Source organism: Zootermopsis nevadensis, unplaced genomic scaffold (genome assembly GCF_977971745.1).
Source record: "Zootermopsis nevadensis isolate Lab colony 2312 unplaced genomic scaffold, Znev_1.0 Znev_ptg000021l, whole genome shotgun sequence".
Taxonomy (NCBI): domain Eukaryota; kingdom Metazoa; phylum Arthropoda; class Insecta; order Blattodea; family Termopsidae; genus Zootermopsis; species Zootermopsis nevadensis.
Window position 1 is genome coordinate 21,681,150 of NW_028259153.1, and position 26,615 is coordinate 21,707,764.

Below are 26,615 nucleotides of genomic sequence, written 5' to 3' on the forward strand. Positions count from 1 at the left end.
GCCGCGGTGGTCTAGCGGTTAGAACGCTGGCCTTGTAATCCTGAGGTCTCGGGTTCGATTCCCGGCGGTGCCCGAATTTATAACTTGTGTTGGGCAAGGCCGTGGTCTAGGCAACACGGAGTTTTCCTCCGTGGCATCCCAACAATTACTCCATTCACACTCACACAGAAGAAGGCAATGGCAAACCACTTCTGGATCATCTGCCAAGAACGTATATGAACAGGTCCCAGTCCGAGAAAAGTATGGAAGGATCCTGTTCATATGGACCTGTCGTCAGGCAGAACACTAAATAAATAAATAAATAAAATATGTTCGTAATACAGTACACAACAATTCATTTTAAATAAACATGAATAAAGAAAGAAAATAGCCTCTAATTTTGCCTGCTGTTTTTATAAGTGTGAAAAACTGGCCTCTTACTTTAAGCAACGAACACGAACTATGAGTGTTTGGGAAATATTTGAACCCAACAGAGATCAAATGACTGGTGGCTGCTAAAAACTTCATAATTTAAACTCTTCACAGATGATCAAATCAAAGAGAATGAAATGAACGAGGTGGATGAACACAAATTTTCGGCTGGAAAGTCTGAAGGAGAGAGATCACTTGGGAGACCTAGATGTAGATGGAATGATAATATTAAAATGGATCGTAAGGAGATAGGGTTAGAGTGTGTGAATATGATTAATCCAGCTCAGGATATGGACCGGTGGAGGGCTGTTGTGAATACGGTGATGAACACCAATTTACATTGAAATCCGTTAAGTAGCTTGAGAGTAATTCATGGCGTCATAATGACGTGTTTATTTAATGAACTGCATGCAAAGAAACCATGGACCGCAGATTTATAAATTCATTATAAGAGAGAATTTATTTATTCATATATTACAGTCTAAGAAGGTGAAATCATCGACCAGCCTTTCACTTGAGAGATGAAATGTGTTTCGCCGTCCTGATCCTTTCACCGTTCATCACGACCGTCACCTTCTGAAGGCGATTGTCGTAAAAATTCATGGCGTCTTGATCATGTAGTTCAAATACCGAAAAACTTGCTGAAAACCGTACAAAGCTCAGTTTAAATTCAACAAAGAAGAAAAGAAGTGAGCAATAGCGTGACCTTTGCGAAGGCAACGCTTACAGAAGCGGTGCTGACATCTGCCGGCCAACAAAAGACATGCTGTATCAACGCCTCTTGGATTCCATCAAGAATAGACAACTTCCTTCCTCGGCTATTTAAATACACAAGTCAATTTCCTTGCCTAACCTTGCAGGTCTAATTCAATTCTATTTCTTTCTTTAAACCTTTAAAGCCTACTTACTAGCTGCTTCAACAAACAGCATCTTAGATTCTCACGATAAATTGAGATTTTTTTTTACTTAAACTGCGTAAAACAGTTGGCCCCTGTAATGGTGAAGCGTTGTGTTTTCTTCGCGGTACGGACTGAATTCTTAAATATTATTTGGACGAGCGTAGGCTTCAAAGGGTTAACCAGTTGATCTTTGTAATGGTCAAGCGTTGTGTTTTCTTTGCGGTACGGACTGAATTCGTAAATTTTATTTAGATGAGCTTAGGCTTCAAGGGTTAACCAGTTGATCTTTGTAATGGTGAAGAGTTGTGTTTTCTTTGCGGTATGGACTGAATACTTAAATATTATTTAGACGAGCGCGGGCTTCAAAGGGTTAACCAGTTGATCTTTGTAATGGTGAAGCGTTGTGTTTACTTCGCGGTACGGACTGAATTCTTAAATATTATTTAGACGAGCGTAGGCTTCAAAGGGTTAACCAGTTGATCTTTGTAATGGTGAAGTCCTGTGTTTTCTTCGCGGTACGGATTGAATTCTTAAATATTATTTCAAGAAGTCTCGGCTTCGAAAGGCTATTTCAAATTACAAAGCCATCACTTCGCCATGATGACGTACGTTGCAAGGGATCCAGTGCCTGTACGAACGCGGTGGAAAATAGAAAAATACCTGCCCCCCCCCCCCCCCCATCGGGAATAGAAATCTGGTCGTCTAGCCCATAGCCAATCATTTTCCTGACTCAGCTACCCCGTCTCCAACTCATTTTGTATTTAACCTTTTTCTATGCTTTCGCAACTAAAGTTACAAAGATGATGCTATTAGCTTCGCCATATCTGTTCGTAAAATAGGCAGAAACATACTGCAAATGATGTGGAAAGGATCGGTCGTGGCCTAATTTAAGACATAATCTCAGCATTTTCCTGGAGGGACTGAGGAAAATCTTCGTCAAATGTAAACCTAACCACTCGGCCACGATTGTCGGTTTATATTAAAAAGCCATTCATTACGCAGTGACTCACGAAAAAAAAAAGAATTCATGATTATCTTCAATGATTGTATCAACATATTCGTATCTGCGTAAAATTCAAGATCAGTGATCGATTTCAAATAGCAAAGTGACTATTACTTATAAACACCCAAAGTACACTTTTGCACTCTTCGTAAACGAGTCTAAAAACATTTACCAGCTTTGAATTTTTAGAGAAAAGATCTAATTAAAAACACGTCGTCTTCCTCAATTGTTTGTCGTTTGTTTCTTAGACAACGAGTTAAAAAAATATTGGTAATTTATTTGCCAACAAGCAAATCACCACACGTGATGATCGCATCTCTGCTTCTCGTTAGCGCGCGGTAAAACATAACCAGTTGACTATGAAATTGGTTTTTGGCTGAACAGCAAACAAAGAGCCGAATCATCAACATTTTCCAGGAACTGCATGGCTGGAGAACACAGCAGGACGCAGCCAAAATCTCCAAGTTCGGTGATTACAGCTTTTTATTATTATTATTATTATTATCATCAATTCAATTTTAGTAACAGAGAATTGAATTTAATCATCATTCTTGTAGCAGTGATCGGTTAAAGTGGACGGAAATGAATCACCAAATATTCGTGAAATTTATTCCAGCATTATCTTTGCAAATCGCACTGAAATCAAAAAATTTATAAGAATTTCTTTGTAAATAAATTTCATTTCAAACTCACCAACACAAAATAGACCGCCTTACTCCAGACTCCGCCACACACCACCACAGATTAATTCGAATTTCTTGATACCAGAGTCGCCACCGTCAGAATTTAATTGTTTTTAAATTTAAAAATATGCAAAGTCCAAAACAAAAATTTTTACGCTGGAGTTTCAAAATCTATACGATTTATCAAATATTGTTAAAACGATCAAATTGAGGACGATAAGGTTAGCTGGAGTCATGTAAGACGCATTGGGAAATGAAAAATAGGTACAGAAATTAGTTGGGAAACCTGAAGGGAAGAGACAGCTCAGAACACCTAAGCGTAGATGGGAGGATAATATTAAAATGGATCGTACAGAAATAGGTTTTGAAGGTGTGGATTGGATTCATGTGGCGAGCTTCTGCGAACACGGCAATGACTGTATTAAAGGCGGGTAATTTATTGACTAGCTGAGCGTACTCTTAGATCCTCAAGGACTCTGCTCTGTTTATTTAAATTAAAAGTGTGCACACAATTAAAAACTTAAAAAACATGGCATTCCTGTATTTTCTTAATCTATTTGAAGTCTGCCGCCCCCCTACAAAATAACCAATGACCACAGCCCCCCTGAAATCAGTCCATTCACCGTCCAGGCGGTGCTTTTGACCTCGATGAGTCGTCGATCAATCGATATATCGCAGTACGAGCATCAGCGGCACAAATGACATCACAGAGTAAACATAGCGTAGCTCCGAGACAAAAGAACAGAGGTTTTTCTAATCTGTGTTGGCCAAACCTCCTCCAAGGCGGAATTTTGTCACTTAATATGACTGATAATGGTTAAGAGTGGTGAGGTTGTACCTGCCTCTTCATGTTTAAATTTGTTACGATGTCAATACCAATTCAGGCGAAGCAAATCAGAGGTCTCAAGATCTCACAGAACCTCTTTCATCTCAGTTTCAACACATGTATTATCTTTTAAAGCGACAAGTTAGGAAAAGTATGCATTGCGTGACAATTCTGAAGCGTTTACCTCTTGATTCTTAATTTGTGAATAATCTTTCGTAAGTAGTACGAGGTTGCATGTTACCATTTATTTATCTGTAATGTAGTAGAATGCGTAATTCCGAGATATGATCTCAGGACCTCCTTAATACAAGAGAAGGAGTACCAAAGACTCTGCCACAAAGTTTAGTCTGCTTGTCTAATCAAACCATGACCTATGAACTTTGCGAATTGCTCCAGTCAGAGCTGTCTGAGGTCGATGACCTTAGCGTGAGAGGTATGTCTGGTTGCAGATTGACCAAGGATCCTCAAAGATCATTCCACAGAGAGCAGAAACGCGTGGAGATGAAAGATTCCGTTATTGATATTAGATTTTAACCAAAATTGTAATGTGCCAACCAAATTTAGTACAAATCTGTAATATAAAATTTATTGAAAATTCTTTCAGCGAGTTTAATAGGCGTGTATTTGATAGTTTTAGTTGCAAAAGCGTCTCAAAATAATGTTGAATTATAATAATTAGTACCACGGCCAGTTCATGTCAATGGGCATGACATTTAAACCGGATTTTACGAAGATTAGCCACATCTTTTCCCCCCCGTAGTTGAAGCAGGGGACGGAGGGGCAGACAGATAGACACGCGAATTTGGCCAGCAGACCAAATCTCTCAGAGTTACAACTGCCAGACACGTAAAATTAATTTTTTTGTCATCATAGAATGATGAATCTCTGGGAACCAATACAAGCTTTACATCAAGTGGAAGGCGCCTTAAGTCACTGTTGCATTGAGGTGGGAAGTCACTGAAGGTGATCATGTCATGGAATGTTTTTGTTGTCACCTACTGCCATGTCTCAGTGAGTTCACAAACTACATCGATTTATTGTTTATTAGCAATCCGTGATTGGGAACCCCGCAGATCCATCTATACACGGCCACCAACGTGACAAAAAGAGAAAAAAAAGAAATTCTTTGCTTCTCGAACAATAAGAAATAGGTTACCATAGCAACAAAACAAAGGAGTTTTTTTATTTATTCAGTGTTCTGTCTGACGACAGGTCCATATGAACAGGATCCTTCCATCCTTTTCTCGGACTGGGACCTGTTCATATACGTTCTTGGCAGATGATCCAGAAGTGGTTTGCCATTGCCTTCTTCTGTGTGTGAATGGAGTAATTGTTGGGATGCCACGGAGGAAAACTCCGTGTTGCCTAGACCACGGCCTTGCCCAACACAAGTTATAAATTCTGGCACCGCCGAGAATCGAACCCGACACCCCAGGATTACAAGGCCAGCATTCTAACCGCTAGACCACCGTGGCCATCACAAAGGAGGTATTACACATTAATACTTGATTTCGTATGGTACCAATGAATTTAGGTGCTATTAGTTTCGCCTAGTCCATGCTGCTACGCATGAGCGGATTTTGATTAAATTTAATATTGAAAATATTGCAATCGGAATTCGGTAACATGTCTTACCACTCCATACAAGTCGGGATAGTAGTTTATAAAATATGCCACGACAGAACGTCTCGATCAAAAACCTTTCATACCCTAATGAAATCAGTAAAGAACGCCATTTGCACTGTATCAAGAACCGAGTAAAACGACATTTTATGACTTGTGCCTCCGTCTGAAAACCTTGCGTGTTAGGTTAGGTTAGGTTAGGTTATTTTAGAATAGGTTAGGTTATTTTAGAATAGGTTAGGTTTCGCCCAGCCATTTCAGAATACATAATTACCGATTTTTATTTATATGGCCAAAAAACCATCAAGAACGTATAAATTCTTATAATTTATAACTTTTGACGTCTTGTACTTGATTCTGAGACAGTGTAGACTTGCAGGTCGGTACCAGTGTTTCAGAGTAAGATACTGCTACCATCTTCAGGGTTGCTACATTATCTATTAGAATATTAATTTTATTTTATATTAATTTTAAGCTATATTTTCACGATTCATATTTTTATTTCGAGACGAAGGAATCTTAACATTGACAAAGTTCAAGGTCATATTTTACTACTGTAACGAAGCAACGACGGTCATGAGATACAAATGCAGGTGACGAAGCAAAACATAAATAGAATAAATAACACAGATGCTGGAAATGAAAAGGATTAGACACCAAATAAATAATACGAAGGTGAATGAGCGAATAAAGATGAAGCGATTGTACGCGTGTGTACGTCACAAGGCCGAGCGCGAGCAAGCGGTCGTGGCCTATTTCATTTGACCTTACATTAACCCATGCTGCAGAACCTGGAAGGTCACCTGTTTGGGCGAAAACCTTGAGACTGATAAGGCTTAATTATAATAGGTTTATTGCCACATCTCGCCGCTACATCCACCGCGAGGAAAAAGAAATTCCCGACGTGGAAAGAAAATTGGAAGATGAAATCATAGATGAAATAACGATCCTAAAACAGATATTGCTTAAGGTTATGACGGTTGTGCGAAGTTAATTGGGCTGGCAGTGGTAGCAAGGACCTCTGAAACGTCCGTAAACTTCTACCAGACTACAACAACCCATAAGACAGCCATCTTCAGACTCACCGCTGTGAAAACCTCAAATCCTAAATTTTGAATACATTTTACTCACATTTATATTTTAATATTATCCCCCCCCATCTACGCCTAGGTCTCAACAAAACGAATATAAATCATAAGCGTCAAATAAATACAAATGGGGGATTTAAGTATAGAATTTTGAACGTCATAAAATTAAATGTTACTCCTCACGCTTCAAATTACAGGCGAGAAATCTCGCTGACTGTGACCGACTTTCATCAGCACCGGGTATGATGTTCGCTTATCTTTATGGGACGATCTCAAGGGCGCCTCGGTTCTTGAACCACGGGCACGACAATGCACTTACCTGTTCCTCATTCCTCTTTCCTCTTTCATTGGTTCGTGCATTAAAGCATAACTAATTACTTTCCTCCGACTCCTGCTTACTTTGACAGACGCAAAATCAACATTTCGCGCCTTTGTCATATTGCTGCTCTTCGACATACAGAAAATGCGTCGTGCAACATTTCTCACGAAATCTGAAGCACAGACGGTGTCCAAGCTGTTACATTTACAGGATCGTCGTTCAAATAAGTGGACTGATTTAATCCCTGAAGCTCGACTAAATATTATTTAATAATTCGGTCCGTACCGCAAAGAAAACACAACGCTTCACCATTACGAAGATCAACTGGTTAACCCTTTGAAGCCTACGCTCGTCTAAATAACATTTAAGAATTCAGTCCGTACCGCGAAGAAAACACAGGACTTCACCATTACGAAGATCAACTGGTTAACCCTTTGAAGCCTAAGCTCGTCTAAATAAAATTTACGAATTCAGTCCGAACCGCAAAGAAAACACAACGCTTCACCATTACAAAGATCAACTGGTTAACGCTGTTCATACTAAGAGCCATACGAAACGTATAAATACACTGTGTGTGGTCAGAATACAACCTTTGGATACTAAACCAGGTGTTGCGTGCAGTTACAATGCGATTTAAAGTGTCACTTAATTTAAATATCAATTGTCGTTTCTTATCCGAACGTTTAACTAGCTAACTGACAACATTACCATAGATAGATTCATGTAGATGTTTTGAGATTTAAGTTCTATCCACGTGTAAATTACAGGTTTACAGGTTGTCGAATTATTAACTGAAGAACATTTTAAAATTTTTGAGAACGTAAATTTAAAATGAATAGGATGAACAAGCTATTAAAGGATCCTGCAAAGATTATTTTTTTACCGTCACGTTTACACTCATTTATAACTTCCACGGAACCAATTAACCTTCAGAACACTTCAGAAAAAATGTCTCGCTGCTTTACACCCACGTAATTATAATGTACCTACTGGCCTCAAAATCATCTTCCCAATTTTTCATTAATCTCCTAGTACACATCAATGTTTTTACGCCATGTGGGTACTAAATTTTTGTACGAACATATAGTTTCTTGAAATTGGACTGAGGAAAACCGAGAAGTACATCAGTCACCACTGTCGGCGTTCGAACCGGTTACTTTTCGATTAAGATTTAGCATTTCGGTTCTCTGACATTTTTCTTTACTACAACACAAAATTTTAAAAAAAAAATATAACGAAAGAAAGCCTAAAATATACAGCAATATGACGTAAAAAGAGTACAGTCTACTGAACTCTCGGACCCCCAGTTGAGAAACAAGTAGTAGCCTAGTTTATAACTCAACCCTTAGACGTGAAGCATTGTCCGACGGTAATAGGTTAGGTTAGGTTCATAGAAATAACCTTGTGAGAAAAATACGTATTTAAATTAATCCTAAAGAAATGACAAGATGCCTGCCAAAAATTGGACATGAACCGCGAAAGAATGGACCCCGGATGGTAAGAAACCTTGAATTTTGCTGTGTAGGAAACAATTAAATGTGACCTAAGGAGCAATTACAATTTGCAGGCCATTGCATGAACTTCCACACTTAACGATAGAGAAATTCTGCCAGATCAGGTTAAATAAAAAAAAAATAAAAAAAGTTGACGTGGATGTTTCTTGCAAGTTGCATTGTCCTTCAAGCGAGAATTATTTACTTTCATTCTGAACAGTTAAAAACGGAAATACGATTGGGATGCATTCTACTGGAGACAAACAGAATTAAACAAAACAAAATCTCTAGTACGTACCGACATGACGTCATCTGCTGTCAAACATTTCACATAATTTGTGTTTTGTGTATATTTAATAGATCCAGCATGACCATAACAAATTCCTGGGTTTTTTTTTAGAAACGCAAAACATGTTAAAATATAAGAAAGAAACAATGTTACCACAAGAAGTGCAAGGTAAGTTATAACAACCAGCATGGTCATCGTAGTTCTACTGAAAAGCCACATGAGTGCACTTAGACCTAGAAACTGAGATCATTGAATTTCCTACAGACGCTATGTTATTGAGAGTTCTCAATCCTATTAGACTTCTTCCTTTCACATCCTTCCCCATTCACCGTTTTCATTCGACGCTATACAAAATTGATAAACAAACAATAACATACTTCCAATGTCAAATTCAAATGGATTAAAGTCCCACTCTGAGAAATATTTGTGACGATATGAACCTTTTCTACCAATGGCTTCAAAATAAATCTTTCAAAACGAAGGAACTCGCGAATACACTGGTGATTTGTAAATCTGCGTAATAAAATGTATATCGCCCTGATGATGGAGGCAAAAAAGCACGTCTTCCACTAGTCAACGAATCCTTGCAACGGTTATGGTAAATCATTCATCATCAGAAAGATTTACACGATTTCCAAACCTGGAGGAAGAATTACTGCTGTTTTCTGTACACATGAATTATGTTTAATTTTGCGGTGTATGATTTAAGACGTTTTGTAACCAATTACTAGTGTGAAAAGAAAGGATTCCATAAAATATTATCCAACAATTTTACGCAACAACTAATTCTCAGTCGACTGTAAAAAAATCTCTTCAGTGGTACTGGCTTTAAAATTCACAACAGGAATGACCTCTGATGTACGGAAGTTGTAACTAACGGCGTTGTGATAGACATCTTGCATCTTGTTTATTCGTCTGAGGAGACATGCTTCTCTGACCACAAGATAATGCAATAGAGTATCGAACCCAGGGTCGGTCACAAGTATCTCACAAACAAGTAATAACATTTGACAAACACGCAATATGTCTCAGAATACTTACAACTCGCGTGGATGTTGCAAAAGCTTCCAGGATGTCTTCTTAACTTAATAATATCTCCCAGAACACTTAATTCTCGCGAGATAGCTTAATTACTTGACGTAAACCACGACACAACTACTCAATCCGCCATTACAAATGTATCGTAACGCGTTATCGCTTTGCCACTACACTAGTTATAATTATACCTCGGCTGTCATACATGTTCGGCAATAATATCGAACAAATTTCTCGATTTGCGGTGCTGACGTAATTAGCACTTTTGATATGAACTGACAAGATAATTTGTTGGTTTCACAAGCCAACTTCCTTTCTTCTTTGTTGTCTCTGAAAATCCCTTTCTTTTTATCGGAAGGTTAGCGAATGTCCGAAAATATGGCGAGAGTTTGAAATTAATACACTTACGTCAGAATAAAGACAAATATAAGGGAATGGGTGATATCTTAATAGCGTACGAAAATAGTTTAACTTTCTGGAGCACGAAACTGTATATATCATTTAAGAATCCGGTCCGTACCGCAAAGAAAACACAGCAGTTCACCATTACAAAGTTCAGTTGGGATTTAGTTACGATTACGAGGGTAAATCAGTAAGTTGATTAATCATTAATTTAAATATTCGACTATAAGAATTTACAACAATTCTACAGCGTATGTAACCATTGTCAATTCCTTTGCAAAGTATGTTACTCTGTAAAATAATTATAGATCAGTACACAGAGAGCTTTATTTCTAGAAACAAAAGGTCGTTACTGAAATGTGAGGTTATAAATATTTGTCTTTACCGACAACAGTGAGATATATTTTTTTTGTGTATTCCTGCAACATTTTAACGGGATCTCGGGGGGGGGGGGGGGACACAACGGGAAGAGATCAGAAATATCTCACCAGAGGAACCAATCGCTTTCATACATAACCGGACCGTATCATCGCTTCCAGTATAGTAAAGCATATTCACCGGATCGGAAAATGTTTCGGATAAAAGAACATGATAAAACAACCGTTAACATTATATGCACGCTTTGATACGATGAACACTTTTCGAGAAACACGTCAATAAGTTAGGTTAGGTTAGCATTCCATATTGCAACGAATGGTGACAATGGTTTTAGTAGCAAATGAATCATTCCATTATTTACATAGTAACTGAATGAGACGTGACTTACAAGACAAAGTTAAGAGTTGAATGTAATGACGATATTCGTTCTATAAAGAAACAGTATTTGTCCCTAGGGTCACACGTATGCATATAAGACCACAGACATATACACCGTCGTATGTATGATATTATTTTTTCAGGATTACAAGTTGTGTCAAAAGCTGGTCTTATCGAGATGCATAAAAGTGTGACGTAAGATAGGAAGAAATAAATACCAGCAGGTTGATATCCCCAATAAAAAAAAGAAAAAGAAAATAAAGTACAAACTTAACATCAGATCTAAAGCTCAGTTCACTACAGTAATTTTAAATAATGTTGGTTCTTACAGTTTACAAATTTCAAATGATGATTCACGACTGAATTCAAAATGCATGGTGGATCCAAGGATCGAGAACAAAAAATATCTTGACGGAAGTTTAAATTAGTTACATGTGGAATGCAAAGTGCAAGTGTTAACCACTATACCACATCATTTGATAATATTAAAAATTATAATATACAAAAATTAATAAATTCTTGAACAGTGCCTGGGCTCCCATAGATGTCACTATGCTAGGACGCATCTAAATGGAGACATGTTTATTGCCATTTCATTTTATACCCAACGGCTCACGTTCCCTGTGTGACAGTAAAAATAGGCGACGTGACAGCAACCTAAAGTAAAGAGAGCATATTAGTAATTATAGGGTAATACTTTACCTGGTAAGCCATTTAAGTAATAAACAAATTAGTTTCTAAATATTTATTCAGTACAAATGCGATCGGAACAAAATTTATTTCTTTACATTATTTAAAAATATAACAAATATTTAAATATACAAAACAATAAATTATAAATATAAATACCTTGCATCTATCCCTGACACTAGTGCACACCAAAATGGACAGTCCATCACCAAGAGATCACAGGGAAAGCAGCCGCCACCAGGCAAATGGCGTAAGCAGGTCTTTTTTTAACAATTTACAATTTTAGTTCCGTAACAGGAAGATTTTCCAGTGGTCTTAACGAGGACCATTCATAACTGGAGACGGTAATATTATTCTGTAAATAATTTACCATTTTGTTACTATACGAACCAGTTAATTTAAAATGCAGGACAAAATTCAACGAGTGCAATTTGCTTAGCTAATTAAAATTCAACAGTTACTACAATCACATCTCAAAATAACTGTTATTCATGAACAACGAACAACACAAGATTATAACCAGAAAACCTGCGTTACAATTAAACGCCGACCTTCGGAGCGAAAGGAAGAAACGAGCGGCGCAGTTCGCTCCTCTCCTCAAACATTTGCCTTTTAAGGTACCCAAAGAAAATATTAAATTTTAAAACGAATTATATCTTCTGCAGCCCACCCAAATATTTCAACTTAAGAAACATAAACCCAACGATGAAGCCCCACAGCCATTTAGATATGCCACCGATAACGCTGATATCAAGTAAGAAACTAAAAGACCAGCACCAACAACCCAAGAGCCATAAATACCCTTTCCATTATTGGCAGCACTGCTAGAATACGCTTATCAACAAAGACGAAAGTGTAAAATTTCCCTATGTCTTTATCGTTCACTGTAATTAAGATATTTGATACGATTCTCAAGAGTCCGAGCACTCGTGTACGTTATATTACTTTCCTTTTCGGAATACAGAACACAATTTTATTTGGAGGACAAAATAACTCACTGGTAACAAAATATACCTCATCACCGTAACATCCTCAACCAGTTAAATCCATTTCGCATCGTTACAACCTATTTTAGAGATCCCATTTAATATTACCTCCACCTCATTCTTGGTCTTGAAAGTGGGTGTTTTCCATGAGGTTTCTCATCAAAATTCACGAAGGGACCGACAGATGTTTCTTTATATTATGGATGGAACAACTTGGCATGATCTGCGTAAAAATAGAAAATTCGTCTGCAGAGAGAACTCAAGAAGAGATTGCGGTCTATGGCGTCATGATAAAGTTGCTCTCGTGAAGAACCCCAAAGTCAGAGACAATGCATGTCTCCAAATACTCGTAAACGCCTACGTGACAGCAAGACATCACAATCAAGATGGCCATGACTCAGATTTTCGCTGTCATGAAAACTTCAAAGAAGCTTTTCCCAGAATTTTTAAGTTTACTTAATCCCAGGAATAAATTCCTCGGCGTCTTTAAACCATAACCTTTACACCTGCAAGATCGGCTAACCAAGCATCCTCACACCAGGAAGATTATGGCGGTAAGACTGTCTAATAAAAACTTCAGACAAAGACATCGATGCCCTCGACAGACTTCAAACTACCATAAACCACAAGGTCTCTGAGGGTCGCTGCAGACAATTTTACTTTTTATAATTTTTAATTGTAATTGTGGGCAACAGATAAATTATTATTGCGAGTCCACTGAACCCTGACCGAATTGCTTATGTTTCTTGCAGCAAAATCCCACTCCGGCGGTATTATAAATCAAATACAAATCAAAGTTGCGTAAAACAAAACAAGAGAAAGGAGTTTTGAGAAGAAACAAAAAACAGAGAGAACTGCCGTGAGACAGTAACACAGCAAAAGACGTTCTACAGTATTGACGTCAAGGAAGACGAGATTTTAATTCACCAAGAACAAGATGGATGGAACGAGATCATTGTTCCTGATGGAAATGGACCAAGTAGCAGGTGACAGTGACCTAATCCATAATCATAAATCAAACATTTATCCTGATGATAAATTAAACGAGATTCAAATTCCAATAAAGAGCGGCTTCATCGGGACTGGTTCTGCACACACAAAATACAACCCGTAAGTGCATGGCGCAGAAGCGAACCTGCTGAATTTCGAGCTCTTACACTTTATCAGTGCGTGATGAGGGTACGAGGCCACTATTTCCACTGTCCCCCAAAGAGTATGACGGAAACGTAAGGCCGGTATATTCGGAGGACCTATATTTTGTCAGTGCATTATGCGGATATGGGGCCACTGGATACGGTGCCCCATGAAGGGGCTGTCTTGAACAATAAGAGTCTCCTCCCCAAGAAGCGTCTTGCTATGATAGTGGTTGCGATGTCCCCTCAGCAGTGTGTACAGCGCCACGGCCACGGCGCACAGGAATACCAACCCCAATACCCCAAATGCGAGGGCCATCTTGGGTGGGGACAAGCAGAACGCCCGGTCACTCTGCGGTAGTACCAGAGAGGGTTCTGAGGGATCATCTGAAACAGAGGGTTGTTTCATTCAGCAGCGGTCATAGACAATGTCTTTAGAGACGTAACTTGTTCCAAAACTTTTATTAATGCCTCTGCTATTTTCTGATTTAACAATTACTTCTGAAACAAGTAGGGTTTGAGGTTCTCACAGCGGTAAATACGAAGATGGCTGTCTTCTGGGTTGTAGCGCCATGTAGCAGATGGAAGTTTACGAACTTTGCAGAGGTCCTTGCTGCTTCCATCTTCAATGTTGTCTATCTTATGCTGTGCAGAATAGCGAGTAATCGCAAAGGTTTGCACAGTCATACACCAGGAAAGGAAATATGTAAAATACTTCGGAGAAGCTTTTCTGCCACGGCGAGGCATAACCTGAAGCGGCCGTGAAAACAAATTAAATCTGTCACAACAGTCAACATCTGGCCAGATTGTGAAACGTGTCGTTCCAAATATGGATCAGTCATATTACTATTGTGACAATCCGATCTGCAAAAACAATATAAAGTGAGGAACTAATGAGTTAGGTCAGGCCCACTGATCTCATCTGGAGCATGGCATCCTTGTCAAGGTCTGCCAGGTAGAGACAAAGAACGTTACACGCTTGAACTAAGAGACCACGCATCATTGCACTGCTCACACCTTGCAAGAGTGATGAATGCAACGACGAGCTATGTCCGTCCCCTCGTATTTTATTGCGTTACGTACGCATTACTTGTCTTCAGTCATTTATTAATGGTTTTTAGGAAATGTTATTTTTCATGTGAATCTGACTGTCCGTCTGTCAATCTGCACATGCGATATGATAATGCACGTCATAACTAAAACATCTGACATAAATCCGCACGAACGCTGATAAAAAGAGTAATGTTACATTGGTGAAACTAATAAAATCAAACAGAAAATAATACGAATTGAAATATAAACATTTGGATAGGAGTTAAAGAGGAAATTTGCTGATATAAAAATAGCGTTACTCAGATTTAGGCATTTGGAACAAAGTGCATAAAAGTAACTGGTACATGTAGTTTGACATCACCTATAAATAAAATCACGTCTTCCTACAATGTTTTCACTTCATGTAAGTCATCAGAATTACCAACAGTAGTAACACTGCTCGTATGAATACCAATTTGAGGATGACCACATCTTCTTCTTCTTCTTCTTCTTCTATGGCTCTCTGGTCCGTATTCGGTCCACGGCCTCCTCAATTCTCCTCTTCCGTTCGGTCCGTCTGTCTGAGGCTTTGATCGAGGGAGGACGGCCACATGGCGGTTGAAATGTGCCGACATAAAGTGCGACACACATCATGAAACAAAGTTATGTGTATGGTGCCGAGATTAACCCCTACTGTCCGTGTGCCATCGCATATACGCAGTCCACCCACCCTTGTATCACCCTAGCACGCTGGCGTTCCAAATTGACAGGCAGTCCCATGGTATGGGGATTCAAATCCTGTTACCCTACGATAAAGGCTGATAAAAATACGACGACGTTATATTTGCAAAACGATATATTTTAATTATAAGCTCTTACCCGAATAATTTGTATAAGGAATTCTACTCACCCAAGTTGACCAAATTGTCCAGGTCATCTAATTCGATACCTGGCGCCAGAACCTCCACGCTGTTGAACACTTCGATCCGGCTGACAACGTCGCCTGCCTCGTCCTGAAGCAGAAACGCAATGAAGCGACATCAAGACAACTGATCACAAGCCAGACAAATCCGCATTCATGACAGATTTCAGGGACAACTGGTATGAATTTTTATTTTGTAAGCACCACAAATTAAATATTTTTCTTAATAAGTCCTAATTCATGTGGGAAAGGGGCAGGTCTGGTAATGTAAGGTAACGCTATGCCGACAAACAAGATTCAGAAATGACACCTCGCGGTGCTCACCTTCGCTTTACGGCTGTGTCTTGTAAGGCCGCTACCGTCTGAACTGCAGTCCACCTATAACAAAATTAACAAACTTCTGATCCAGTTTATCACGTCAGTAAAATACAGACCTCCTCTTCCTCTCTCGCCCCATTAAGGGAGGTTCATTTTTCTCGCTTAAAACATCGGTTTAATATACTGAGGCGATATAATATTGGGTGCCTTTTGAGAGTGATACTTTGGGCACACGCTAGCAACTAAATAATTTCTGTTACATGTTACTACGACCGCGTTTCGTCTCTCCCTTTTGCAGTGCTTAATGGTGACACAGATAAGGCACCATACCTCAGAAAACCCAACGTTCCTTTGCGAGACCTTGATTCAAAAAAGGCTGTGAAAAATTCTGGTTACTCTTTTTTTTTTGTTCACCTTGGTGCAGTTACCCCTGCAGAGCTGCAATATGCACCTCAAGTGGAGACTGTTCCGATCAGGGAATTTGAAGGCCGCGAAGGTGGCACCTGCGACCAGGAGTCTGAGTTTTGAGCTACCGTGATCCTGTAGAAAGGGTCGCAGGGCTGGCAGGATCAGTTCGTCGATCGGACAGCCCCATTCATCCAACAGGCGCTGTGATGTTTCACCTGCCCCATCGTGTGCCACGCAGTCCGTCACCCGAGTACCAAATTCAGCTGAAATATAACATTTAATTTGTATTGATGTGTCAGATAAAATATATTCATGGGCATTTGTAAAATAATTGTCGCATTCTTACACGTATAATGTGTTATCATCATATCGCCTTTTATGTCTGTATAAGTAACTGACCAACTTTCATGAAATTTGGTATGAGAACATTACCGGACGTTATTAATAAAAAAAAAATTACATTTCTGCTGCCATTTCTGGAAATCCATTAATACGTGAACAGATTAAAAGAAGAACTTCCCTGGAAAAGCAAATAATTCTTATTGGAAAGCAGTGCATATTTTTCATCCTTAACGCGTTTGCGACAACTGGTTTGTAAGTTACTTAACGATAGCGCCATAACTACAGACGTTACTTAGCACTGCAGTAGATATTTGAAGGAAAAAAAAAATGTATGGATTAAATGTGGATAAACATTACAAGTATGTATTTAATTACACTGCAGGAACTTCAAAAGTTTATTGCATTAATTGACAAGAATATTTAAGAGCACCGAGTTGGGATAGACGTCACCGTTACAACATTTTCTTCACCTGGTAGAAGGGCCTTGATCAGGAGAGTTATCTCCTCTCCCACTGACACCTGTCCAGAGTTTCTTTGCCCCTTAATCTCCATCCATACACGTGACTGGTCCATGGGTGTAGCTGATGCCGCATTTATCTGGTGGAAGTCTGTGCTGGAAACGTCCGCTTTCTTGCGTGCCGTCCTGTGACCAAGTTGTGGTTCAAATTACTATTATATAATATTAGAATGTTTTTTTTTCAATGTTTACAGAAATGTGAAACCTTCACGCCAGTTTTAATGGGTGTTCATGTTAGCGGTACTAACCTGGCCGATGGCCGAACTGCTACCTGGGTAAGTGTCAGTGCTGGCGACATTAACAGTAGGCTGTCGGCAGGCAGCTGGCATGTGACAGTACGTTGTTGATCGGCCGCTTGCTGCAGATGTCGATCCATCTGTATCTCCACCACCGCGGTGTACGCGAGACTTACTGCATCCTGCTACAGGGTGACCAACTATTGAAACAACTGACTCTATCTCACTAGCCTTTTTTAAAATGCGTAAACTAATCTCATTGTACGTCCTGATTGACTGCTGGGTTTATAGTCAATTAAACTTCATTTGTTATTCATAAATATTAATGTATGAAATAATTACAATCAAAACTTAAGACTCTACTAGATTAGATAAAATTAAAAATGAAGATATACAGTTCAAGCAAAATACTTATTTATTAAGTAGAATAAGAAATAATTAATATATAAACATAATTAACTCGATTTCTGTCTTCTGGGTTGTCTCCCTGATGACGGAGGCAGTATGACCTCTGAAACGTTGGTAAACATCGACCAGACTACACGGCGCAACAACCCAGAAGACAGAAATCTTCATACTCATCGCCCTGATGATGGAGGCAGTATGACCTCTGAAACGTTGGTTAACATCGACCAGACTACACAGCGCAACAACCCAGAAGACAGAAATCTTCATACTCATCGCCCTGATGATGGAGGCAGTATGACCTCTGAAACGTTGGTAAACATCGACCAGACTACACGGCGCAACAACCCAGAAGACAGAAATCTTCATACTCATCGCCCTGATGATGGAGGCAGTATGACCTCTGAAACGTTGGTTAACATCGACCAGATTACCCAGCGCAACAACCCAGAAGACAGAAATCTTCATACTCATCACCGCTGTGAAAACCTCAAATCTTACATAATTAACTCGCTTTAACAGAACAGACAAAAACAGATTTGACGTGAACTGACCTCGCTTGGCAGGACCCGCACGCCACACCTTGAAGCAGGGAGGTGTAGTGTGACATCATTTTCACCCATCCCTTGCCCCCTGCACTCCAGAGGGAAACCCCGTGCATAAAGTAGGCCCTGAAATGGCTTTTCCATCAGAACTCTCACAGTTAGCGCGTCGGCCGTGCACGTCACATTCACACCTACAACACGAAACGTGTGAACTTTCTCAGTAAAACACATCTAAATATAAGAATATTAAATACTGCTCAGAGTTATTTTATCAGGAATAAAACAGCCAGAACATGAATCTGACCGCTTAACACTGAGGTCAAATTTTATGACGCAAAGAGGTCATTGTGTAGCGTGTGTAAATTTTTACACTCGGTCACCTACCAGCCACTGAGTTTGGCTTCTTGTGATCACTCAGCCGAGGCCAAACGCATGCACTGCAGCTCTGGAACAGACAATACAAACATCACTCACTTAATAAAAATATAAGTTCAAAAATTTCTAATTAATAATTGGATTGACGCATTTAGCAGGCAACAATTATGGTAAAACAGACAAATACATAAAAGAGTAGGATCTATAGACCTTCACTCAGCTTCTACTCACCAGAAAAACAAAAAGCCATAACGCACCATCTCTAGGAGACATCTGAAACAAAGGAAAGACATGTACGCTGAAATTGGATTTTTTTTTTAAAAATTTTAAGTTCCTGTGGCTTCTCTTTTGTTCCTGAAGTTACTGAATGTTCACATATCAACTGAATAGAATTAAATTCAGTAAGATTATGGTGAACTGAGGAAGAAAGTGGATCATCTTATAAGTGATTTATTTCTAACGTTCCTCCCAGACAGAAATGTGTGTGCACCTTCTTTGGCCTGTGTACGCTAAATAATCCCCTTATTTTTCATAATCCTCTGTTCATACAAAATAAATCGAAAATTTTATACATAAGAGTTAGATATTTTAATGGTGTCCTGTATCCATTTTGTTACTAAAAGCTACTTCTGAAACATCTGGCAAAGTTCTACAGGAGTGTCGCCATTATGTGAAATAGGGCTTATGGAAATGGGATGACTGTCTTCTGGGATGTTGTGTTGTAGAAACTGAGCAATGTTTCAGAGATGCCTATTGCCTCCATCATCAGGCCCTGATGATGTCGTAACATTCCAGAAGGAGATCATCTTCATACTCGCTGCCATGAGAACCTAAAATCTTACTCAGCGGGTTATGGAAGTTCAACACCGACGAATATTAAATCTTTCCAGCAAGTTTCATTGCAGTTCTCCTATAATAAATCATAGAAATGTGACGTAGTTCGAGAAAATAATGAACATGGACATATAACATGTGTTCACTTCTGGCACCGAGTTCAAAGAACGTATAATCAAGATCGCGACTTTCAATTTTGTACGGATCCTTGAACATGACTGTCACTGCCTCCCATCTGCTGACGCACTACGGTACGTGTAACGGCTCGTTCAATGTGGGTCACAACAGATGCACTGCGGAAGTATTCACAAACGTCCGGCCGGAGCTACAAGTATGATTGATTCGCTATAAACACAACAGTAAGAGATACGTTTTCATATTCTGACACTGAAACGACGCCATATTTCTTCGAATAGTTTGGGATATGTAACATTGAAGTAACCAGGTAGACTGACAGTAACGATATCTCCATTTAAATTTATGCACTTTATTAAAAACAAAGAACATCTGAAAGTTCTTTTTCTGAGCAAACAGGATGCATATTTCCCACTGTACGCCAAAGCTACTGAAATTCCAGCCCATTGCTGACATCACGACATTCTTACTGTTTGCTGGGCCGTGTAATTCACTGGGGCATAATTCCAGACCCGCAGAAACAAGGAAAATTCCATATCTGAGGCTGCGCACAAAGAGACTTCAACGCCCTAATAAGACACGAACATTATGGAGTTTCAAAGCAAGACGGAATGCAAAATAAATATAAATATATTTTCTTTGCGGTACGGACCGAATTCTTACGTATTACTTAGAGGGAAGACCTTCGGTCTGAAAAGGTTAAACTGCGCAAATCAGTGTCCCAAGTTCATCCATTTTGACGATGTGACTATTAAAGAAAAATACGATAAAATCAGTATCACAGTACCAACACCTTTTATCTCTAACCTCGATTTGCTTCTACAAGATATGCCCAGAGATGGCATTATAAAAAAAACAGTGGAATGCCTGCAAACCAATGGAACTACACTCTATTATTTATTTAATTAATTAGTGTTCTGTCTGACGACAGGTCCATATGAACAGGATCCTTCCATCCTTTTCTCGGACTGGGACCTGTTCATATACGTTCTTGGCAGATGAACCAGAAGTGGTTTGCCATTGCCTTCTTCTGTGTGTGAATGGAGTAATTGTTGGGATGCCACGGAGGAAAACTCCGTGTTGCCTAGACCACGGCCTTGCCCAACAAAAGTTATAAATTCGGGCACCGCCGGGAATCGAACCCGAGACCCCCAGGATTACAAGGCCAGCGTTCTAACCGCTAAACCACCGTGGCTTACCCCCACTCTACCAAAAGTAATCTCCTACTCCATCAGTACAACATCGCTCGTTCCTCTGAATGTCGTCGAAGCAAGCTTCAATGCCTTGCGTATTCGCACAGCGATGACATTCCAAGACTCTTTTGGTCCGTGGGAACAGACAAAAGTTTGGTTCTGACAATAAACACGACAGACGACTAAAAAAAAAAATTCATTTATCGCCATGAACTTCTCGATGGAGACAGTTGCGTCTAGACGAGCGATGTCATGGAAGAGGAGACATTCTCAACAGTAAGAATTATGACAACTACCAAGAATTGTAATTCGATTGTCACAGGCATCCAAGGATCTTGAGCTTGATCTATGATTCCGTTCACATCGTAAAAAAAAAGACAGACTAAAAACATGAAGGCAACAAAGTTTACGACTAAGAATTTGTTACACTTGAACACAGCTATAAAGACTTTACCTCGAAGTTCCTACTTCTTGTAGCTTCCTTGACATTGACTAGATTAGCTGCATACATCACATAAAAGCTTGGGACTTTCGAGGAATACAGAGGTCCGAAATGTCACTCAAATTGCGTTGGATATTGTTTAATATCGATTTATATTGATATTTGTATTTGGAATAGTTTATAAATTAAAATCTTACGTTTCTCTGCCAACATTGGCCTAGTTCTGCGAAGTGCGCGTGTCGCAAAATATGGCGTAAGGCCCCCGAAAATTAAGTCAACCCATGCTGGAGCTTGTGGAAGGTGTTAAGGGACAATGCTAGCAGACGGTGTTCAAGATCTCTCATCTATCGCTACGTATTCAGAAAGCGTGAGGATGCAAGTCCAACGCCTCACTTGAAATATCTACGCTTCGAAGATAATAAATTTTGGTAATAATATAAAGATTTGGTGAGAAAGAACCCCAATTTATCCGTCATTCGTCTCTCTTGACAACGAATCCTAGGAAATTATTCCATTTAACCAGCGGTTAAAAATAACTGCCCACCCCTGAAGGCCACACAAATATTAAAGGAAGCTTCAAGATTTGGTGTTTCGTAGGGTCTTCAGACCTGTTGGAAGTCAAAAACTCCACTTTCGTTGACTGGATTGAAGCTGTGATCTATGAAGGCGGAAGGGTGCATGAACAGGTAAATCCAAATATTTCATCTCAAAAGGCATGTGAACACTTCCGTCACGCTTAGCGAACGTCAATTATCATCGCCGTGATGGGAGACATAACAGACGCGTGTGGATTGTTACATTAGTGAACTGACGGTCGAGTAGCGGTAAGACGGGTTGGTCGGGCAACGCTACCCTGCATAATGGATTCATAATTCCACGTCCTTCAGTGGCGTGCATACATCCCACCTACACAAGTTCATTATCAGTGGCGTACATCCCATATCGTATTTCCGTTCACCGGCCAAGGCATGCGCAATAGACTGATGTAAATACAACCTTCCAAACCAATATGGATGCCAAACATGTGCGCATAGCAGACTAGCCAGATGGACTCACTCCGCCTCTACTAGAACGTTATCAGAGGTGCAAACAATGGCATATGAAGCACACTGACTAAAACTTCATTTAATAAACAACACGTCACATGCCTGCGGTGTCCACTTCATATTACAGCATAGACGCCAACCAAAAAGCTAACTAAGGGCGGAGTCCTGCGCAAGCGCAAGACATCGTCCCTTGCTAGGCAACACCATTCCTGCGTACGAAACGCATTGCTAAGCCAATGACCATCTTCATATTCAAAGATTCAGTCCGTACCGCGAAGAAAACACAACTCTTCACCATTACAGGGATCAATTGGTTAACGCCGTTTAAGGAAGTAATCGCTGATTACGACAATCGTGCGGAACACATAAATACAAAATCAAGAGTTACCGATTGTTAATGACACTGTTTCAATTGAAAGAAATGGATGAAAGTTTGCCGCATATAAACAACTGCACAGTACCACTGCCAACTACTTGACTCTGAAGATCCACAAACAGTAATGTTAGACGGCCTTCACATCAAAACTCTGCATAATTTCGTATCTTCCCAAATTACATGTCTATCATATCGAAAGCTGATCGTCTTATATCTGAAACTTGTCACTGCGTTATTAGGTTATTTTACGTAACCTCGTATTGACGTATAGGTAAAAAAACGTTTTTGGAGGTACATATTGCCTCCATCTTAAGCGAAATTATAGAATTGCATAATATTCTAAGAGACGTCGACAGAATTTTTACGATATGTTAAGGTTCCGTAATAAAACAATCACCTACTGCCACTTTCATTAGAAACGGAATGTTGTACTGGTTCTCCCACACTTACCTTCAGTTACATCTACGTGCAACGACGTGGGCTGTCACGCGGAGACTGGCAACTGGTTACAACTGCGGTTAACTCAGTGGCTTCCGAGACAGGCTTGCCAACTTGAGTTATAACGGCCCATCTCGCTGGGCCATGCCACCCTCCGATTTAGGCTTGCGTTTAATTGTATAAGGCCTGGTGATGAAGTAATTGTTTAGGGAAATTTTCATACAATGAAAATCGCTGCCTTCTGCGATGTTAACACCGTGCAGTCTGGTAGATAGTTGCAAAGGACCTTACTGCCTCCATCATCAGGGTAATGACCCTAACGGTTGAAACGGGAAGGGACGCAGCAAACACGAGAAGGTTCGAAACGAGGATTGCAGGAATCCTGGAAAACATGGAGGGTGTAAATATGGAGAATAACAAACCTACTGAATTCACATGACCTGACAAACAAACAAACCTAACCTAACCCATATACCTAATTTCCTGGATGCAGACATCAATATACTTTTCATGACTTGTGTTCACAGTAACCAATGATTCACATTAAAGCAAAACTGTCCCACTACACATCATGGAGGCAATGGGGGATGAGGCAGTGTAGCTCCTACTTGTCACTGGAACTCAGCACTAGATGGGTCAACATCGAGCCCTGGCCACGCTTAAAACCCAGGGCCCATTGGACAGGTAGCTAGGTATGCCCCAGAGCCAGCCTGGGCACAGAGACTACAAGAAAAATCTTCTGCCTCTGCCGGGGATCAAACACCGGTCACCCAATCCGATGTGGACTGAACTAATCTACATATACTCCTCAACCACTATGTTAATCCAGGGGAAATAACACGTTTTCTTTTGAATGTAATACGAATTAACCTCGTGACGTGTGTTAAGATATATTCTGTATAGAAGAGTTCGAGCAAAGAATGCCTCTTATTTTGTTAAGTTAAATGCTGTAGTATTGTATTTATTTTACACCAACAATTTGAAATTAATGGTAATAAATTGAAATTTGGAGTTAATAACATTTTAATTTCTATTATAAATGATATACATAATAATATACAAAATTTGTAAAAATAAACATTTCAGAATATGAAAGACTGTCACAGAGTTTAATATTTTCACAGCCTTTCCAGATTCATGGACCGCATGGGAACGGGAAGGAAGTCAAAGGAAGATTACAGCTAATGAAAAGTAGAAATGTACACGGTTTTAGACAACTCTTCTTAGGTATTAAAATGTGTCACTCACCGAGTGACTCATTAGACATTCACATCCAGCGTTTTCTCTCGTAAAACAACAAGAGATTTTTCAGGACATATTCTTTAAAATCTGGGCATAAGAGGAATAAAATCAAAAAGTTTTAAAAATGTCTACTTTTATCAGTACAAGCAGGTTAAAAATTAACAACTTTGTTACTGAACTAAAATGTTGATATTTGTTTCTCGAACTGTACAAGCACCTTTAATTTCAAGTAGATTACTTATATCTGGCATAAGTTATAATTAAGTCCAACTGCCAGATGACTAAACCAGCAGTTGGTATCTTATCAGGAACAGTAAGAGTTGAAAAGTGGGATACGAGAAATTACAAATGCCCGCATCAAATAAAGTCAGTCTCAGTTTAAGTTCTATACAGCGAACAGAACAATAATAACATAAAGAACATTGCATGAAATTTAGCAATTACTTTCTCACATGATTAGCATAAAAGAACAAGATGGTACATAAACGCCTTTTAAAGTAATTCGGACACCTGGCTCCAAAAACATAGGGTAAAGACAAACAAACAAAACAACATTAACTGTGTATGACGCACACCAGTACATTAAGCCAAACACACACCTTGGCACATAGCAGACGTTTTAACAGGTGTTCAATATCTCATCAAACACTGATAAGTGGGGGGTTATGTCCACTGAGAATTCTTGTATACATGCGACAATAAAGGAACAGACATAGGCCCCACTTAGCTGTCATGAACGTCCATACTGCAGCAATATACATGCTCGTATCCACTGGCATGACAGCTGCAAGAGATAAAGGAAGCCATGTCATTCATCTTAACATTCAATAACCAAAAATCTGTCTTGAGTGATCCTTAGGTTCAGTTTGATGAGATATTTCTTAGCTGAACAGGGAAACTGATAAAACTTTTCTCCTGATGGAATGAACAAATAATAAAAAAACAGTATTTCTCAGCTAAAGTCAAAACCAATACATCAATATCACTTGGACACTTACAAAGCACAAGAAAAAGTAAAGAATGTTGTTTTGAGCTCCCCTTATCCAACAATCCAGAACAGTTTTGGGCTCTCAGTAAACCTACTGTTTTATCTGAGTTACTTTCTGTCCTGTTAGGTTAGATTATTTAGAAGGATTCAAACTATTCCTTGTATTATTTATCCCCTTCAATACCACAATAAACTTACGTATGTGGTGGTATACTGCGATAAAGATACACCAGATGAGGCCAGCCATGCCTGCCAGTGCACCCATAATGCCCAATACTTTGATACTTCGCAATGTATCTACTGAGTGCCACGAGTCCATCTTCTGTCGGACATAAAGATAGTGCAAATGGAAGCACACCATTGCAAACACACCTACCAACACAATAGCAAGAGTTACATACCACACTTTCCTGCAACATTAATTAAAAAAAAAAGAATAGTATTTCAAAAGGCCTGAAATGAAGTAGTTTTGGCTTCCTTAGAATGATAAGACTGGATAAAGTAAGGGAATGTACATATACGCACACAGTTATTTAGTTTTACAAAGTATGCATTTATATTAGGTAAGATCTGCAAACCTGAATGTAAAATGACGAAGCAAATTGATATAATTATTTTCCACGTCAAAACAAACATGCCCACTTGGTGCAATAAAAAAGGATCCCTCCTTACAACAAATCAAGTGTAAATAACTCTTCACCAAAGTGTAAGCTACTGACCTGATAACAAACCCCAGAAGGCAGCGTCTACATTTTCATAAATACAAAAAAATACCACAAACGCAGAGACTCCGAGAATTGCTCCTACAACACTACTTACAAGATGAAACCACTGTTTACAATTATTAAACATTTCAAAAATAAACAATCTTGCAATTAAAATGAAACTGCAGGTCGTACAGAAACAACAAAAGCTTTATGTTTAATCCCGATTCTAACAAACAGCTCACCACCTCACTTGCTACGTTACACCTACTACACCGGCATTTTCTACGCCATCATGAACGCCATATTTTAATTGCGATCACAGACTAATATCCACTTACAATCTATTACAGATAATACAAACAACCATGGATTATCATTTTCGATCCCAAGGCATCTATGATCCGATAAATTATCGATGGTTGCAAACGAACTTCAAATTTAAACTTAAAATTGTACTTAATGTAATGTCTTATTAAGC

At 39.2% G+C, this 26,615-nt stretch overlaps 2 protein-coding genes and 1 long non-coding RNA gene across 6 annotated transcripts; 1 reads left to right on the forward strand and 2 right to left on the reverse strand.

The window, feature by feature from the left end:
- Positions 1-10,034: 10,034 nt before the first annotated feature.
- LOC110830141 (uncharacterized) lies at positions 10,035-24,298 on the forward strand. Of its 3 annotated transcripts, none has more exons than XR_002543182.2 (3): positions 10,035-10,261; positions 15,601-15,786; positions 17,370-24,298. It is a non-coding gene; the product is annotated as an uncharacterized LOC110830141 (long non-coding RNA). The 3 variants fall into 3 exon arrangements; XR_002543181.2 differs by lacking the exon at positions 17,370-24,298 and adding an exon at positions 16,333-16,647 and having other exon boundaries at positions 10,039-10,261; positions 15,601-15,769; XR_002543180.2 differs by having other exon boundaries at positions 10,040-10,261; positions 15,601-15,769.
- Positions 11,558-23,352, reverse strand: cyr (cypher). 2 transcript variants are annotated; one of them, XM_022064663.2, is made up of 10 exons: positions 23,213-23,352; positions 18,968-19,009; positions 18,746-18,806; positions 18,371-18,552; positions 17,424-17,593; positions 17,129-17,301; positions 16,323-16,579; positions 15,915-15,968; positions 15,579-15,681; positions 11,558-14,023 (listed from the first exon to the last, which is right to left on the reverse strand). In XM_022064663.2, exons 2-10 carry the CDS (start codon positions 19,007-19,009, stop codon positions 13,764-13,766), a joined length of 1,302 nt encoding a protein of 433 aa, XP_021920355.1. In that variant the 5' UTR covers positions 23,213-23,352; the 3' UTR covers positions 11,558-13,763. The 2 variants fall into 2 exon arrangements, with proteins under 2 accessions (XP_021920355.1, XP_021920353.1); XM_022064661.2 differs by having other exon boundaries at positions 17,424-17,596.
- LOC110830140 (heme transporter hrg1-A) lies at positions 24,206-26,558 on the reverse strand. The gene is made up of 3 exons (XM_022064665.2): positions 26,150-26,558; positions 25,629-25,802; positions 24,206-25,226 (listed from the first exon to the last, which is right to left on the reverse strand). The coding sequence occupies exons 1-3, from the start codon at positions 26,280-26,282 to the stop codon at positions 25,084-25,086; spliced, it is 450 nt and encodes a 149-aa protein (XP_021920357.1). The 5' UTR covers positions 26,283-26,558; the 3' UTR covers positions 24,206-25,083.
- Between the last annotated feature and the right edge of the window lie 57 nt (positions 26,559-26,615).